Source organism: Etheostoma spectabile, chromosome 20 (assembly GCF_008692095.1).
Source record: "Etheostoma spectabile isolate EspeVRDwgs_2016 chromosome 20, UIUC_Espe_1.0, whole genome shotgun sequence".
Lineage (NCBI taxonomy): Eukaryota > Metazoa > Chordata > Actinopteri > Perciformes > Percidae > Etheostoma > Etheostoma spectabile.
Genome location: NC_045752.1, coordinates 2,637,953 through 2,657,500, shown reverse-complemented (window position 1 = coordinate 2,657,500; position 19,548 = coordinate 2,637,953). Strand labels below are relative to the sequence as shown.

Genomic DNA, 19,548 nt, shown 5'->3' with positions numbered 1-19,548 from the left:
GTGTGATTGCTAACTTGTAGCCAGCAGTTAAGTAGGTCCATTTTTACTGTATTGACAGAATTACATAAGTCTCTCGTCAGCATCTAGTAGGATACTTGTCGCAAAGTGACTCATGCGCGACTCAAATCTGCACTTGACTTACATTGGGGAGTGACAGGGTCTTTGCTATGTCGTCTTTGCTTTGCGCTAAACCTTTTATCATCAGGTGGTTGCATTCCCATATATAAATTCTTTTGAAAGATTTGGATAGACATGAAAGGGGGAGAGAGATGGGGGATGACACGCAGCAAAGGGCCGCAGGTCAGATTCGAACCCGGGAGGACCCAGCCAACATGGGGCGAATACTCTTACTGGGTGAGCTAAAGGCCGCCCCAGGCTTCTCATATTTTCTGAGCTGCCTCTTTCACCACAACATTGCTGTTATTCTCTGACTTCCTTTGTCACTGCGGTTTCCTGTTTCCCTAGTTTGGGTAAAAAATGTGTTGAAGAAGCATGATGATGCTCAAGTAATACATGTTCTTGTCTCTGGTTGAAGGTAAACTTACCTGGTTGGGCTTATAGCCCACCACGGCGCTAAAACGGAGACCTCTGACCTGAAAAGTAAATACACAAATAACATGAGACCACAGAATTTACACACAAATTTGTAAACTGTGATGTGTGAAACTCTCTGTCTAATTTGGGTACTTTGCTTTAAGTGCTGTGGCATATAGGCAGGGCCCCGTGCATATGACTTTAGAGCAAGGCTGGGCTGATGAAAGATTCAGCTTTCAGCAACAGCACAGAACAGCGTGAAAAAACCTGTGTCACTCTAACAACACCTCAACACCTCTTTACCTCGTGCTTTTCCGCCATAATTCAGATGGGGCTCTGTCAAAGCGACATATTTTCTTAGTGAGCCTGAAGTATAACAAGTCCATTTACTGCACTGGAGCACCAGAAACAGAACTGTGACTAATAAGCCGGTGGTAAAGCACACAGGGAGCGGGTGTTCAAAGTTTTATAAGATTAGACCACAAGTTCTCTGAGGAGCTTCGTCTAGTAAGAGGCTTATGATGGGCCAACAGTCTCCCAGGGGTCCAACCATGTTAATGATACAGCTTTCTTTGTTTGTGTGTGTGTGTGTGTGTGTGTGTGTGTGTGCGTGTGTGTGTGTGTCTGTCTCTCACTCTCTCTCTCAAATGGTGGATTAAGCTGTGGTAGAGTGCTGCTTGATTTTTATTGTATTAAGTTACTTTCTGGGGCTTGTTTTTGCAAGGTGTGCGACTCATTTTCTCGCAAGTTTGTTGTAGCTCTTTTGTGATTTATGTTGTAACAATAATGGTGTTTTAGAGAAAAAAAGAAGAACATTTTCACTGTCAGCCAGCTGTGAGGAGGTAGAGTTGAGTTAAGGCCCCTGAGTGGTGCGTCAGTGTTTCCACAGAGCTGCTGCTGGCCCTTCTGGTTCTGACTAGACCTGACCAGGAGCCTCTCTTCCACACTAGCCAGACTGAGTCAGCAGGAGAGCCAGTGCACACTGTGTGTTTATGTGTATACAGATTGAAGAAATAGTCTGACATTTTAGGAAATACGCATATTGCTTTTATTGCTGAAAGTTAGATGAGAAGATCGAAACAACTCTTGTATCTGTACGCCATATATAAGACTACAGCCTGCGGCTGGCTAGCTCATCTTTGGTTAGCACAAAGACTGGAAACAGCTAGCCCGGCTCGCTCCACAATTCTGCCTGTTAGCACCTTTAAAGCTCACTAATAAACATGTGATATCATGGTTTTTTTTACGTGAGGTTATGTCCCAGATTATTGGGTGGGAGTCTTTTCATCACTCCAGGAAGTCACTGCACCCAGCCTATAAATAGTCTTGTACATACCCCCCCCCCCCCCAAGAAAGCAAATTTCAAGCAATTCCTTTTAACTTTTCATTGCATGCCTGTTGAAATCGTGCTAAACCTTAGCTCCTTCATCAAAAGTAACTTTTGGAAAATTCCCTTTTCAAGCATTGGAAAATACAAGGAAAGGCCCTGTAATGATTATGTGTAAGAGATGTGTGTCAAGGTATGCTTGATTCCACTGAGCCACTTCCAAGGAATAGTCATCAGGATTACTAATGCTAATGTTATATAAAGGATGCATGAAGAAGGACTTTGTCAGTGGCAGCCGCTGTTGTGTTTTTTGTGTGTCCGATCAGTTAAGTTACAGACATAACAGACTTCGTTCTTGACACACTCATGAGGGGACCGTCTCATGCGGCTTGTCAGCGCCGTGTTAAGCTGTAATAGTTGCACCATAACTTCTCAAAATTGATTTGATTCTGGGTTTTGTTTGTCTTGGCTGGGGCCCAGTCTTTGTGGTTGTGGTCTCAGAGTGGAAAGCAGAGGGCAAGAGAGGAGGAGGAGGAGGAGGAGGAGGAGGAGGGGAGGTTGGAAAGACTGGATGGAGAGAGACTGAGAAGAGGGTGGTATTCTGAGCATTATGTAAGACTTCAAACAGGTCCAGTCTGGCGAGGAGTGTTGATGTGAGAGTTGTGGGCCCCTTGGGTCAGGTGGCCTCTCACATAGCCTCCCATATGGTCTGCATTTCCCCTCATTGCCTCCGCCCTTAGTCTAATTGGCAGGTAATGTATCATTGCCCTGGTCTATCTTCCCCTCCGTTACTGTTATTCTTCTCCGTTATTAATGGAAGGCACAGCGTTGTGGTGGTGATGGTGGTGGAGGTGATAGTGGCTTGGCACCGCGCCACGGAGAGGCCCCAGCACTGACACTTTATACAGTGGCAGGTTTTACCAAGGTGTTCATTTCAGGAGCGTCTCCTCTGCTTCAGATGCTTCTCTTTCTTCTCCCCTCGGCCGTGAAAAGTAAATCAAAGCTAGAGCTGATACTGGAGACCTTATTCAATCTGTGGTTACAACCTACACCCATCCCACAGTTGTTATGGACACACACACACACACACACACACACACACACACACACATACATCACACACACACACAAATGCATGCATACACATGACTACAGGCTTGTTTGCATCCACACATACTGTAAATGTGTGTTCCCTACCATTCATCACTCCAACTTTCACCATGTTATTCTACAGTGCTGGCTGTTCTTTCCCCTCTCCTGCTCATAACCAGCCAGGCAGCTTATTTTACAGCCTCTCTGCTCAAGTCACTGCTAAGCATAACAATACACCAGCAGACATGTGTTTGTCATAAACTGTGAGTCTCGAAATTACATTACAATCGTTTACACTTTGAACAAGGTTAAAAAAGAATCATTGTACACCACATTTAATCATGCGTTGTACTTAAAGTTCATAATTCTCTTGTGATTTTCCACTGCTGCCGGTCAGTGGAAGCCTAACTACAGCAAAACAACATGGGCCAATCAACCTAAGTAGGCCTGTTAGTTATGCCTAACAGGCCAACTCTCTCACTGCAGCGACTCCATGTATGGGCCTGGATCTTCACTACATCCAGATTCTGCGTTAGCAAGCTGCTACAGACATGACAGTAGCAACATGAGCCCAGCTGAGTTCATCAGGCCTTTTGTAAGGAACATAAATGTCCATAGGATTTCACCAACATCCTGTGCTGCGGATCAAGCCAACATTACCGTCTGGTGCACATGGAAGAGCTCAATTACATAACTTAAGACTTTCATTAGCCTCTCCGCTCCATTGAGTTCTCTGGGAAAGGTCCAGATGTGACTTCATGAAGGGCCCTCTCTATGCCGAGCCTGTTCGCTCTGTTCCGCTATGCCCCCCCCCCCCCCCCCCCCCCCCCTTCTCCATCCCTGCAGCTGTAAGCACTCAGAGGAAAAGCAGGGAGAGAGGGGAGGGAGTGCTTTATTAAAAAAATGAGACACCCCATAGACCCCGCAATCTCCCTTCAAAACATTTTCAGCCCCACCCAGAGCAGGCCTATGGTGCCCTTCCCTCCCATAGGTCTTCTAAAGTAGGCCAATAAGTCTTTTAGCATGTGGTCTCCCTGTCAGCCCGAGGTGGCTGACTAGACAGGCTGCTGCTCCAGGCGCAGGGACAGGAAGTGGGAGCTGGCCAGGAGACACTCTCTGAGAGGCTGCCCAAGTAAACAACCCTCCCCCTTTAGCACACATGCTCATACACATTCGTATGTGTTTGTGTGTTCATACACATTCGGATGTGTTTGTATGCTCATACACATTCGGATGTCTTTACATATGCGGCAGACTTGTGACACCAACACACACACACACACACACACACACACACACACTCTTGATACGTCACCTCCAGAAACACTGACAACCTTTTACTGGGAAATACTATAAATCCGAATGGCCACCATCTTACTGTTAATATCATGATGATAAATGGATGCCATTAATTAATTTCAGGCTTTTGGTTTGGCTGTGACCACAAGGCCCTTTTAAGACTGAAAACTGGAAATTGTTGAGAGCCTTCTAATCTAATTAATAGCTGTGTTGTTTGATCGTGTGTGTGCAAAGCATGAATTTGTAAAGCTGCGTGTGCCACCGTGGAACGTCATACCAAAATCCTATGCCAAAACAACAATTTCTGCCTTAAGGGTGTAGTTTGTTCTACACATGGCTGTCGTTTGATATCCATGACTCTTGATTGTGTGATTTTGTGTCTGAGCTTCGTGGTTATGACGGTTTTCCAGAGCAAGGCAGCTGTTTGTGTGACTGTGTTTCTGGGAAGACAGCGGACACAGGTGGGGAATCAGTTAGCGCTGTGATTTATAGAAATCTCTGTTGCCTCGCATTGTGCTGCAGCCTTCTCTAGGCCTAAGCCTGCTCTCACACATCATGTTCCCCTGTTATTTCTTGTCTCAAATAACAATGATGCCTGATTTGCAGAGTGGAAACCCCAGTTGAGTTCCCCTCTGAGAACAAATGTATCATTTCCCCCCAAAGGGCTATTGTTTAGGTTTTTTCTTGGTTAGATGCAGACCCAAGCAAAGCTGTTTAGAAGTATTTTGGGGGAAGTCAAAATCTCAAACCTTTTCAAAGCAAATCTCAAATCATATATCTAATACCTTCCTTAGTATACTGTATATGCTTAAGTAAAGTCTTCATAAGCCAAAGGCCTTTCAAAACTGTTAAAATTGTTTTTACATATTGTAGCTAACACAAAATCTTTGCTCAGTAAATATTTTTTACATCTGGAATTTTATAAAGTTGAAAATTAAGACTTCTAACAATAGTGTCTTGCTCACAGTGAGATGGCAATTAGAGTGTCTTTCGCTTCAATAATGGGAAATACTTCAGAGAGTAACCTGCATTGTTAGGTAACATGCTTTATTAGCCGTCACAAGCTAGCTAACAGTCATACCAGATCAAATAAGGCTGTAGCAGCTAAATACATATTGTTAGAGTAGCATATCAGTCAGAAAGTGAGACAACTTACTCATGTTAGTTATACAACAATATCTATCTAAAGTTGTCAATAACATTAGCTAACAATAGCTAGCTGTTATACCAGACCAAGTTTGGCTGTAGCAGCAAAACCCCGTAGCATATTGAATTAAGTAATGGTGTTATTGCTAATGAATTTAATTCTACTTCTTGATTTACTTTTGTAATTAAAAAAAAATGTTTATATGTTACATACCAAACCAAACTGTACAACTAGCATAAGAATCATTAAGTAAGAAAACTAACTCAGTAACGTCAGTGACCCAGCATTATCTAAAGCTTGCTAACATTAGCTAAAATTAGCTGCCGTAGGCTAGCGGTCATGCAAGTAACCAGGCTTTAGCAGTAAAACCCAAGTGTAAATTAAACAGTTGATTCAACTTATCTTTAAGAGTACAGTAGGTTAAATTCGGCGTTATTGTCATTTCACAGAGTACTGAGACAATAAAATACAGTATAGCAGATAACCAGAAGTGCAAAAAACAGCCGTGCTGAGTGCAGAGTAATGTACAGAGTATAGAATAAATAGTAATTGTAGATATCAATATGCAGAGATACAGTATGGATATGAGCAGCAGTTACCAAAATATAAAGTGCAGCTATAAGTACGATTATAGACAGTAGTATAAATATGAATACACTATAGGTGATGCATGTAAGTGTATGTGCAGTAGTGTGGCAGTAGTAAGTCAGCCGTCACTGAGGTAGAGACAGTCATTGGCAAAAAGACTGAGTGTTCAAAAGTTACATGGTTATGTTGATCTTTTGGCTTCAAAGTCTCATGTCCAGACAGGTCTAAAGACCTCATTTTTGTGGTTTAAATCTGACTCAAATCTCAAACTGTGGACATGAGTCACAACACAGGCCTAACAATAATCATCTTAATTTGAGTCAACTGTCTTTCACCCTTGGATATAGTCTACAAGAAGTCAGATAGAAACAGTGCACTGTGGGTACACTGAGTTTTTGAATGTTGGTTTACTAATATCCTGACACCACCATTACTAAAGGCCTTTGTGTAAAGTCACGCTCTAATCCTTTTTTTCCTGCCTACATGTGCGAGTGCATGTCGCAGCAGGTTAGCAGGTGAGGCTCGAGGGTGAGCGTAGGGCTGGTTTCAGGATGGGCCTTATTTCCATTGAAGACTTGAGAAATCAGAGCCAGACACGTCCAAATAATCTCTGTTGACTTTTTACAGCTAAATTCCTCAATCATGTGGAGCCCCATGGACATCCCTGAGGGAACCCAATATCAACCATTATAAACTGTTAAATGCGCCTTTCTGCTGCTTGTGTGTTCAGACTTATATACGAGCTGGAGCATGCATGCCTCTATGTACGCCTCCGCATGTGTGTGTACTTGCATGTCCCTGTGTGTGCTTCTGTGTGCTTTTTCTTAGTGAGTGGGTGTGAGAGCTGCGGTTTCTCACAGTCAATTCTTATCTTCGTCTCTCTGAGCCTCAGCCAGCAGATCATTGTGAAATAGACACACACACACACACACACACACACACACACACAGAAAGAGACGGAGATACAGAGTTCACTTTTAACTATTCCCTAACCTCCCAAGGCCAGATATCAAGGCCTTGTTTACAACTCAAACAAAAAAATTGATACAGCCATGGTTAGTAGCAGGAGGGTGACTTCAGTTCAGTGATCCTCGCTGTCTGTCTGTCTTTAAAGCTGTGTCACCCTTTTTTGTGGCCTTGTGGCAGTTTGTACTTTGCCACCATTTTGTAATTTTAATTTTCATCAACATCATGGGCCTGCGTTAAGTGCTAGATCTCTGATACAAGATATGATCATCTGTGCTTGGTGCAGACTTGGCCTTGGTACAAAATGGAGCAGGGACTTCCTGTAAAACTATCGCTGATGTCATCTTCTGTTTGTCTTGTACCTCTAAAAGGCCTGAGTGACTCAGAGCGGCTTGTAACTGGTTAGTCAAGTATACAGGTTTGTCATGGTCCAGTGCATATCTGTAGGCGGGTAAGGGCGTAGGAGTGTGTTTATTTCTAAGAGCGTTGCGTGTGTGTGTGTGTGGTGTGTGTGTGTGTGTGTGTGTGTGCGTGCGTGCATGCGTGAGTGCGCGCGCGTGTGTGCATGTGCGTGCAGGTCATATAAATCAGTATTGAAATTGTGAGAAACTGAAAACTGCGTTTAAGAAGTGAAAAAGAAGTTGGTTTCCACCAGAGGAAACAGATGCTGCAAAATCATGTGGGAGGAAACGCTGTTTTTAGCCGTTGCATGTTTCACCGGCTTATTGCTAACCTCTTTCACTATCATGCATCACACACATAGGACCTAAGTAAGGAGATAGCTCAGTTGTGTAGTGTTTTCTGGTGTTTCAGTCTGTTTGTGAAAATAACACTTTACTCACCTCTCCTCAATATTTGCCCCATTTACTATCGAAACTGCTGTCTACTTTACCTTTTCGTGCCTTTAAAAAGTATCATAACTCCTACTTAAGACGTGCACGCTGTGACGAGGAGGTTGCAAATAGACATTGCTTTGAGTTAAGGGGTATTGACTAAAAAGATTGTGAAGCATTGGTTTTAGTAATACGGATAAACTGCAGACTTGACTTGTGTGTTGTAATCATGTTCCCAGTTATTTTAGGAAATGGAAAAGATGGCCAAAACTACACCAATACAATCCTATTTGTAATGAACTGGAAATATCCTGTACGGTCCTAATTAGAGCAGGAATAGGTCAAAATGCACAGCAGGTGTTGCACTGCTAATGGAGCCCACTTTCCTCCCATAGGGGCCACGATGTTGAGAGTCATGAGACAGGAAGAGTTAAGTGGTTCAGTACTCAAGAGAGCCGATGGAGAAACTCACTCGGCCCAGTGGACCAGAAACCAAAGCACAACAGTGTCAGGTTCAGGACGGGCTCTCCCATTGGCTAGTCCTCGTCTCGTGTTTCCACTGTTCCAGCGCTTCTCGTTAGGAAAAAGTCATCGCTTGTCCATTAGCGTGGGGCTCAGCGAGAGTTTAGTGGCTCTGTGTTTGTTTTTCTGTCACACTAAGGAGTGGAAGGGTGTGTTTCCACAACCTGTCAGACAGCCATCACCAGCGCTGTCCTCTGTAGCCTCCTTACCTCTCTGCTCCTCTGCTCAACACATATGTGTTTTCTCTTCTTTTCTTTTACAGGTCAAGGGGTTGCCACTTAGCCCGGAGGAAGAAAAGCACATGTGACACTGGATCCTTGCAGGGCTAATGGTCATTACCCGGTAAGCAGTGTGTCATAGCCTCAGTCGCCTAGATAATAGGGCTGCGGAGTGCCTGGGTTAAACCCACAGGATCAGGGAGTGGTTGTGACTGTTGTCTTTGTTGCTCTGCAATCAGTCTCACTGTGACACATATGGCCTACAAAGATAAAGCCTGCAGATTTTGCTGCAGGCAGCATAGAAATCTGTATGACTGGTAAAGCGTTACATATACTAAGATCAGAGTGATGTGATTCCTAAAATGCTACCTGTAAAGCCTCACAGTTCCTGCTACTGTCTCAGTTTAGATCATTTATGAAAAATGTGATTAACCAGAAATGTGTGTGTAGAGAAAATTGTTGAAAACATTTACAGTGAGAAAGTTACTCTACACCCCAACTGCAATACAATATATGTTTTTAATTTTTTTAACGATATTGTATTTTGAAGGCAAAGTCATCCAAGAGTAAATAAAAGTTGCCACAATTTTTGGGAGTATTCCACTATCTCTGTCACTCAAAGGTGGACTTCAAAACAGTGATATATGTAAATAGTTATACACTACAGGCTGATAATAGTCAGGAAGTGATTAGAGATGGGATGAGAAGGCCCCTTGTTAACACAAATTATAAAACTTCCCCATAATTAAGTTAAGAATTTCAACATTTGGGGAAACAAGATTCTACCTCCCCACAATCCCACCTGTGAAACCACGGACAAATCAACCACAGAGAGTGAAGGGGAAAGAGAGATGACAAAGCTGTCAAGTACTTTCACTATACACAACCTAGAAGGGCCCATTAGAGACAGTGGCAGGCTTAGAGGTCGCTCGTGTAACAACAAGGGAAGCCGTTACAAAGTTTTGATCGTGACAGACACATGCATAGTGATCATATATTGCTGTAATTCATCCAGGCAAATGTCATAATGGGACTTCATTCTTGTCGTCGTTCATTCTTTGTCACAGCTGACTCACCATGTTAGATTTTGCAAAATAAATGAGTCAGCAGGATAACGGAAAAAAACTACTGCCCAATTTTTCTGAAACTTTGTGGAAGGTTGTAGCATGGGCCAAGGAAGAACCCATTCAAATTTGGAGCAGATCTGAATGACAGGGCAGATACACAAGATGTTTAAATTGCATGATAGGGTATTTATTCTGATTGATGTGGTGCCGGAATAATCAGAAAAATGTGTTCCTGACTGGGAGAATTCACACTGCATTATGAGGCATGCGCTGGCGGAGGTCTGCACTCTCAGAGTCCCCTTCTAGTTTCACATTAAATATTGAAGTTGTTACTGAAGGGGAAGCAGGCATAAAAAAAGCTTTCAGTAACCACAATATATATCTTTTCATCTTTGTGTACAAAATCAAATTTCCGCGTCCGTTTTCCGAGTGTCGATAATATCAATACCACTCTAATGTCTGTACGTTAAATGCGTAGCTGTAGCCAGCAGCCGGTTAGCTTAGCTGAGCATGGAGACTGGACATTGAGGGGAACTAGTTTCTGTTCACTTTGTGCTGGACTTTTTTAGAGGCGGAGGGAAGTGAAGTCTTTACTGGTTGCCTGGAAACTGGTCCTGACAAAGAAATATTCCGGCATATAACTCCCTGCAAAATGGTGAATAGTCATTTTCTAAGTATGCTTTTTGGACGGATTAAACAAACAAGATGTTACGTAACTTACGTGTTAATTAGTGAGCTTTAGGGATGCCGGTAGGTGGATTCTGTTAGTACAGACTCAGGCTAGCTCTTTCCCCATTTCCAGTCTGTAGCTTCAAATTTGCCGTACAGTCATGAGAGTGGTATCAATCTTCAAAAGTAGTGTTTTTCAAAATGTCAAACATTTGCTTTTAGGTTCCCCACCACCATGCACTTTTGTTCCACGTGGGCTTATGCTATTACCATGGGTTGCTCCATAGAGGAGCATCTAATCCCTCCACTGACATTAAAAGTGCAATTTTTACTTGTTGAGGTTGTTTCTAATGCAGGTTTGGGAGCTCTGGAATGTGTGTCTCATGGAGGTTAATCGTTCCTCTCTGTTTTCGACAGACAAAGCAGCCTCATCACTCAGTGTTGACCCCAGCCTCTGTTTGGTGATTAATTATCCCTCCCACATCACCTGTCACACTGCAGGGATGCAGACATATACACACATGCATGCATGCACGCACGGCTGCAGATACTCTGCTCTCAGCTGTGAGTGAAGATAAGGGAGATAACACAGTTAGCACATCCAGTACTATTTGCTCACCTTTTTCTCAAACAAAGAGGTAAACCTGCCTCTGATAACACAATTATGAACTGAAAATGCCGCCAAATGTTCTTGCTCGACCGGGAGGGTTAAAGGTGAATGAAGATACTGAGAGTAGAACTACACACCTGCATTATCCTGTTGTGCAGGAAGCAATGAATGAACCACAAACCTAATCTGAGTCACCCTACTGTTTCCATATTGGAAAGCAACCTGCTGTAAAATGTGATGAAGTAATGGAAGATTTTCTTGTTGTTGTTGTTGTTCTTTTCTTTTCGTGCCACATATCAAAGAGCAGACGACCCGCCCTCTCTCCGCCACCCTCAGACCTGCTGCTGGAGGTTCAGAAACCCACTTCCTGGTATTTCGTCTCAAGGTGCCTCCATACTCACACCACACAAACAGGAAGCAGCCCTCTTTTATGTCCCTCCAACTGCATGCAGTTTAAGTTCTTCTGAAAGGGTGCAGCAAGAAAAGAAGGTGTGCTTGAGTCATAGTCACCTGGTTTAGTCTGATATGAAAACCTTTCCTTTATCTTTATCTTATCTTAAACACAACATGTAAAAAAAATGATTCCTTATGCTACAAACTACGATTGCATGTTTGATTAAAGTGACAAAATACAAACATTAGGTATTGTTAATCCACCAAATGATGACCAAAGAAATAGTTCTTGTTGTATGTGTAGTTTATGGCCAATGCTGGAACAAATGTATATTCATTCACAGATAGAGATATGTACAGTAGGTTATCCTTTATAGTGTTAGATGTTACTAGTGTTTGAGATCAATTAAATCCCAGAGAGCTCTTACTCAAACTGTTACAAAACTTCAGAAAAGAAATCTAAAATTATTTGGGTCTTTGGAGGGGTGGTGCTGCGTAAATAGTACTGTCAACACCAATTACTGATGTTTAACATATGGAAATTAATTGTATTTAACCATTTTACAGCTTTGGTCTCTGAGATCCAAATAGAAGTTATTAGTCATGCTATGTAGTGGACTTCTGCAAGATGTCATTAATACAAAAGCATATTTATAAGCAATTCTCATAAAAGTATAAAGGTGATAAAACAATGTATGTTTAAGTTAAAGATGGCCAGTGCTCTCCAAGACCAGAAAATCCATTTGTGTACTTTGCTCTGGTGAAACATGAGCCATAGCAATAAGGCCTTGCTTTGTAATTACCTCACTTCACACAAGCTGTTGCATTGTGGCTTCTTCTTCCAAGTTTGTTGTTGATCAATGCTTTGAAATGAACTGAGGTTTTTATTAGCAGTATGTCATGAATACTCGATGGTATTCAATTTGTTGGCCACATGTTGGGTTATTCTGAACTTTCTCTGCTTTTCAAAAGAATGTGTGACACAAAATAAAAAAATAGGTAGTGAGTAATTAACTGTTAGTATCCAGAAAGCAATGTTTGGAAGGTTGTTTCCCTATTTATGACTTGCTGGTATGCAGTTTGGTAGGTGATGTAACATGAAGTAGAATCAGGCTCTTGGCAGACAGGCAGCTTGTTTAGAGATGGGGCTGAGGTGGGTGGGTGGGTCGGGGAGGGAGTGGAGGAACTAGACAAGAATCCACCAGGTTCTCTGGAATAAAGCAACAACGAGGCCTCCACAGGTCAGCTGTGACGGGTCAGCACCCACCATTGTATGGAGGGAAGGGAGTTCCTGTTCCGGCTCGTTTTTGCAATCTGAGAGAACATAAACAGGGAGAGACGGAAGTGTCCAGAGAGCGAGCGAGAGTGTATGAAGGGGAAGCTACAGAGTGTTGTTACTGAAATCAAATAGCATGCTTGTATTAATGGGGAAATATGTAAAACAAAATATATTAACTCGGCCACGTGTTACTACACTATATACTTTTGATCGGCCTATGACACAATTGTTTATCCCATACTTAGGATATCCTCACACACATATTGATCAATTCGCTTTTAACCTCAGTATCGTTGATCAGGTGATAACCTCAGATAATTACTTACTTTTTTTATTCTCAGAAACATAACGGTTTCAGCCCCCCGATCAATATTTCTGCTGAAACCAGGAGTGTCTTGTCTTTGCGTAACCAATGCTCAATGAGAGTTTGATCAACTCTAGGTCAATAGCCCTGACTGCTCCCCTGGGCCGTTCACCAATCAACTTCCACCACAGTGAAACTCCCTTTAGTTCTGCATTATGCACAGAGAAGCACAGCTAGTTCTATTTCCCATTTTTACCTTTTAAATAGATTTGTAAACATATTCTGTCCCTTTTATATATTTCAAAGTATGACATTGAAGTAGTATGTGTCCATGGAGCCAGTTAGTTAGTTAGCTGTGGGCAACAACTTGAGTTTTCAATATGTTTTTGGTTACATTTTGGCATAATTAAAAGTATGCAGAATTAGCCGCCAGCCAAACCGGTTTGCAATGTACCCATTGATGTAAAGACCACTAATACTGAATTACTTTGATTCTGAATTAAACTTTAAAATGTGTTGATTCTCAGGCAAGTTCTGCAGTTAAGTCTTTTTTTTCCCTATGATTTCTAAATGGATTTATGTGGGTGTGTCTTATTGAAAACCTCAGATATAAAGCTTTGCACCTAAAACAGGGTCCTATGAAAATTGGAATATTAAGTAACATGATAAAATGTATAGAACAGGGCTGCAACTAACTATTTTTTATAGTCGATGAATCTATTTGTTTGGTCTATATGTCAGAAAATGGTGAAAAATGTAAATCAGTGTTTTCCCAAATGCCCAAGATATTAAGTTTACTGTACAGAGGAGAGAAGAACCTATATATTCACATTTAACAAGCTGGAATCAAAGAATTGTTACTTTTGTCTTAACAATTACTCAAATCACTAATTGATTATCAAAATAGTTGGCAATCAATTTCAAAGTTGACAACTATAGATTAATCGTTGCAGCACTAGTATAGAATAAGCATTTTAAACTTAAATCTCCACTGCACATATTTGAAAAAGACATTATTTTAACCTCAGTATATAGCATGTGCAGCGTGTCTATACCTGCAATGTGCAGCTGTAGGAGGAACTAAATGAGATTTCAACTAGTACACAACTCATTAGACAGTGTTCAACTTTTCCAAAAATACGGGGTTTATTGACTTAACTGCAATCAATACTTACAAAAGAGAAACTCACAGAAATTACTGTAGTGAAAAAAACATGGCTGAAAAAATACATTCAACTGTTTTACTTTCTTTGTGTCAAAATCTGTTCACCTCTTTCAAAACACGTGAAGGCAACACAGAATAAGTGACTTAAAAAAAAAAGAAAAAAAAAGTAATTGTCCTCCATTTATCAAATATAAAAAGGCACAGAAGCCTTAGCTACCTGGAATGTATTCAAAGAGGCACTTCCAATGGTCAAGAGGGGGCCAAGCTGGTGCATCAAGCATCCAATGAAATGAACAAGAACACAAAGAAACTTTCCTCAACCCATTTGGTCACAGCTATTGCTTGTAATAACAGACTGGGTGGAAGACAGAAGACTGTTCAACATAACCAGTCTAACGTGGAGACTCTCTTTAACCAGTGATGTGAGAGGTCTTTCAGCGCCCATTTTACTTCTACCACCAACCTGTACTGTGAGAAAATACTCCGATCTGGGACAAGATCGGAGACAAAAACTGACGAGGTGAATCAATGTAATAACAGTTGGCTACTGTTACTGTCAGATTATTGTAAGATGTGAAGGGGGAAAACATCAGGAATGAATACAAGCAAATCATGTTTGCAGTCCAATAAGAGGGAGTAAGAAAAAAACAAAAAGTACAATAAATAATCAAAACGCAAAACGTCTTTTTTGCATTTTTTTTTGCTTTAAATTAAGTTTCATTTGTGTAGTTGCAGAACAAAAGTCATTGAAGTACAATATATTAAACTGTGAAAAAAGGAAAACTGACAAAAACGTCTTCACAATCTTTAGATTAATATGGAAGATCATAATTTAACATAAAAGAAAATATATTCTATTGTTCATTATCCAGATAAATACAAAACAAAATTAACAAAAAAAAATGCATATGATCAGCAATAAATATGTTCTGATAAGTTAAATAAGCAGTGACAAGCAAACCTTCTGTCTGGAAGGTTTTTCAAACAATAACCGTAATAATAACAATAAAAAATAATTATCAAATAAAGAAAGCAAAAAAAAGGGATGTAATGAGTACAGAGTGCTCTTCGGAGCAGGTACTAAAGTGGGGGTGAGAAGTAAAGTAAAATAGCTTGGAGATCCGATCTCGTCAAGTCGCAGGATGTACAACTGCACCATGGGAATGCTGGAATTCCCCAGATCGGCGAGGATGAAGGCGGGGGAGGCAGGGTGGAGAGGTGGGACAAAGTCTTACAGGTTTAATAATCGGTTTGATATCAAGACTTCCTTCTCAAGAAAAGAGCCAGTGACCAGCAACAGGAGGAGAAAACTCCATAAGGGAGGAGGGGGGGGACACACATAACCAACTTCCAGTTCAAAGTCCTTCCTGCAGACTCACTCAGTCCACAATTACATAAGACTGGGCTTGAGAAGAACCGTGACAGGGAGGTTGAGGGGGGGCAAATGAGAAAAAAAACAAACAGTAGTCCATTCACCCTAAACACATGCAGAAACCACCCCAGGCACTTTTTTTCTTTTCTTTTTTAAAAACTATTCATATCTTTTCAGGGTCTTTATTTTTTTCCTTTTTGTCTTAACTCAGTCTGTAAAAACAGCTGCGGTAGATCTACAGTTACATGAGTGAGCACCCTCTAGCTAGCTCGGGGGAAGTGGTATCGTCAGGGGAGAAGGAGGGAGGGGTTTGGGGGCTAGTGCAATGCACTCCCCTTTCCAAGGCCACTTGTGCTGCTACACATTCAAGAACAAATGAAGAAAGAAGAAGAAAAAAAAAAAAACGTGGCACCTGGCAAAACAGTCAATTCTTGTTGTCATGATTTTCATTGTTCAATTTCCTCTCCCTTTTTGGCACTATGACACATGACAGGGTACTTTTTTTTTTAACTTGCTGTGCAGATTTACAGGGGTGAAATGATAATTTGAGTAAAGAGTTCCCTTAATGGACTACATCCTTACAAAGTTAACAATGAACTAACATGCTGCTGTGTGAGGGGAAGCTTAGGAAAAGGGCAGAGGTAGAGGGGAGTGCCATGTTCTTTGTGTCATCAAACTTAAAGTCACTGGTGGATACGTGCAGTCTAGTCATCAGAGATGGAGAGGCGGCTAAAGATGGGAAGGCGGCGGGTGGTATCCAGCGTTGGGGACTCGGAGCCACTCAGGCTGCCTCCAGAGCTGCTCTGGTAGCCCTCTTGGTCTGACAGAGAGTCAGGAGGGCTGGATGGAGAATCGAACATGTGAGGGGACTCCAACATGGGTCTGAAATAGTAAGGTGTGCTTGTTGGAGAAGGGGGTGCAGGGGTGTTGGGCTCTGTGCCTACAGGACCAACACTGAGGCTGGGTCCAAACAGGTTGGCCAGCTCCTGGCTGGAGTAGGTGAAGGGGTTACTGCTGGGCCAGTCGGAGACCTCATCGGGGAAGAACATGGGTGGAGGGGTGACCGAGGTGGGGCTGTCTCTCAGCCCAGCTGAGCTGGAGAAGCCTGCGAAGCTGTAGCTGTGCTGCAGTCGAGGCCTCTCCATCTTGTTGGAGTTAAGAGGGGAGCACTGCTGGGGAGGTCCACGGCGCTCCTCAGCATTGTGGATGAAATGGCAGCGAGGCCCGTATGGACAGAAACCGATGGTGTGGAAGGTGCGACACAGCTCAGTTTTGTATTTGGGGTGGCGGCTCAGGCTGCGCAGTTCATGAATTCCGTGAGCAAACTGGCATTTGTCGCCATACTTGCAGGAACCATTCTCCTCAAAGGGCCTGCAAAGCTCTGTCTTGTAGCGGCTGGAGTTCACTTGGCTGCCGCCGGTGGGACTGGCAGGGCCCAGGCACTTGGTGAGGAGCCTCTCACCCGTCTCAGAGAAGGAGCGGTCTCGTATGCGGGTCTCCTTGTTGTTGATGGCATTGCCAACCCCTGAGATGAGTGAGGAGTGGTCCGCTGCCTTCAGACTGTTCAGAAACTGGTTCTGGCTGAACTTGGTGCTGCTGACAGAGTGCCGCCGCTGGTACACGCCTCCCACCGAGGGAGATCCCACGGCCTTCCTGTCCAGCAGGGCTCCGGCAGGGCTGGAGATGGGCACATTAGCGCCAGTGCAAGGGACAGACATGGGATGGGGGGCACCCAGGTTGTTGTTGTTGTTGTAGCTGAGCAGTTTGTTCTGCAGAAACGCAAAGAAAACATTTCATTAGAAAAAAAAGAGAGGTTACATATACACCAAGGCAGACAGTCAATGTGGTCCTGATTTTAAAGAGAGCTGGTGGGATAGGGAGAAAAACCCACAGCCTCCTTTTGCATGACTGTGTTCGTTTTTGGCACTGACAACACAAGTGGATACAGGCCTATAGAACAGCAGCTGGTTTGGCAAGTTGCCCTGGTGAGGAATGTGTGCCTGTTTAGTAAATGGAGCAGCAGCACATGAGAGGCCACAGGGCTGCTAGTGGCTACAAAGAGGCTGCATCATTTGAAAGATAATGACAGTGGTAAAGCATCCTGCTGCATTACAAGAGAAAGCTGATGCTTTTCAAAACACGTCCGAACTAAAGGAGATGGTTGGTTTAGTCACTGATTTACATTGGAGTATTAAAGCTACCAGAGAACACACTGACAGTCGCAAAGGAAAAAAAGGCGCCGTTTTAAAAAGAAATCGGACACTGAAAACATGAAAATGTATGCAAACGAAAACAGTACAGTGACGTTAACTAACCAGCGAGCAGTTACGATTTCGTTATTTCCCCAACACATTAACACGGTTATGCGTTGAAAACAGTTTTATGTGAGCAATTGTAAGTTAGTTAAAAGCCTGGTCAATGATTAGCGAGCATGTGGCTGCTTTGTGAGCAGTATTAAAAGTGGCGCAAAACTGCCGTCATTAACAGAAACATGGCATGCGTTAACTGAAGCGAAACATCGAAACTGCCGCGTAACTGTAACTCGTAAGCAAAACAAGACATTTTAGGTTAACTGATATGACACACGTTGCATTATGTAAGTTGAACATTTCAACAATAGTTAAGTTAATGTTTACTTCTCGGCTGCCTTCGACACACTTTTGAGAGACTCGTTTAACGCTTACGACGATGTTTGGACAGGAAACAAGTGGAACAAAATAAGCAACAAGTCGAAGTCAAAGTGAAGCGAAAAACAGCAAAACAAAACAAGCCTCCCCACACGGGCGCGTCACGGCTGAGGGCCGCGGGCACGCAGCACATCATTCCTCCACAGCGGCTAACTCACTGCTGCTAACAGGCTAGCAGACTAACAGACTTCTGTAAAAGACCAGAGAGAGAAAACTTTTGAAGCTACCTTGTTCATTACTTCGAAGTCGAAGAAAGGCGACACCACGGCTGTGGTCATCTTTGCAGCGACCAGGGTTCAATGAAAAGTAGTTAAAAAAAATAAAATAAAAAAAACAAACAAAATGTGCTTGATAGAAAAGTTGCGCCGGTCTGCTGCTGAGTTTCTGATTCGCAGCTCCTGTGTATTTTTGACCCTGCAGAACTCCCCCTCTGCCCTGCACTAGCCCCGGCATTTGCTTTATAATCCTTTGCAGGAGGAGCCTGGAGCGCTGGGCGTTAACTTTCTGTTAACTTTTTTTTTTTTCTTATCCTCTTCTGAAGAGACAAACTTTCAGTGGGTTGCCAGTTTGTGTGAGATTACTACGCTGTTGCACGCAGAATGAATACTAAACAGTTGTTGACTTAAATGTCTGAGCATCGTGCAGTAAAGATAACTCTTTTTTATCTCTATTCTAAGCCTGCTTATTAGTTTATTGGGAGAGTATACACATACATACAAAGTGACTTCTTACAATCATTATACTGCACATGTTCTGTTTATTAACTTTGTTAGAAGAATAGTGTCTTAACAATAATTTAAAAGTAAATATATAAACAAAAAACAAGTTACTATCAGTAGATTTTTAAGTTGCAAAGTAAGCTACAACTTTATTTCCTTCTTTTTCTTATGGAAGTCTGGTAGCCTACTTAAACAGTCTGGAGTTGTTTACTGGGAGGCGTTGCACTATCCCCAGGGTTTCAGCTACCATCCACTACTCTGTAATTAATTTACTCTTAATTGCTGGACTGTAACGTCACTTGTGGGACTTTTGAATTCAGTCAGCTACAGCTTTTAACTCTTTCCCGACCACAGTCATTTCGCCCATTAAACCCTTCTTTCGCTCACTGTTTCGAGTACAGCTCCTCTTCCTTACCAGCAGGTACAATGCTGCGGACTATGTGCATGGATATACAGTATATGTCATTCCATCAAGTAGGCTAGGTGATAACCTGATACATGAGTGATCTCACCAGATTCAACCACAGCCTGTGACAATGACGCTCGCAGCCACATGTGAAAGAACTGGGCTGCAGCGAGTGAGATCTATACAAACCTATTGTGGCCCATCGTCTTCCTCTCTCTCTCTCTCTCTCTCTCTCTCCCTCCCTCCCTCTAAATCCATGACAGAGCAGCCACCGGCCATGTGCAGAGTCAATGTCAGGGTTGGGTTGCAATAGAAAAGAGAAGAGGGGAAAGAAAGGCAGGGTTGGGGGAG

General features: G+C 42.6%; 1 protein-coding gene and 1 long non-coding RNA gene across 2 annotated transcripts in view; one reads left to right on the top strand and one right to left on the bottom strand.

Annotated features, from left to right (window-relative positions):
* The window catches only part of LOC116670399 (uncharacterized), an 80,639-nt gene that overhangs the window by 4,576 nt on the left and 56,515 nt on the right, over positions 1-19,548 (top strand). The window contains exons 2-3 of the long non-coding RNA XR_004327009.1: positions 8,571-8,650; positions 11,175-11,257. This is a non-coding gene — a long non-coding RNA (uncharacterized LOC116670399). The remainder of the gene's footprint in view (positions 1-8,570; positions 8,651-11,174; positions 11,258-19,548) is intronic.
* Positions 13,970-18,548, bottom strand: zfp36l1a (zinc finger protein 36, C3H type-like 1a). Its single transcript, XM_032500868.1, has 2 exons — positions 18,300-18,548; positions 13,970-17,154 (listed from the first exon to the last, which is right to left on the bottom strand). The coding sequence occupies exons 1-2, from the start codon at positions 18,348-18,350 to the stop codon at positions 16,090-16,092; spliced, it is 1,116 nt and encodes a 371-aa protein (XP_032356759.1). The 5' UTR covers positions 18,351-18,548; the 3' UTR covers positions 13,970-16,089.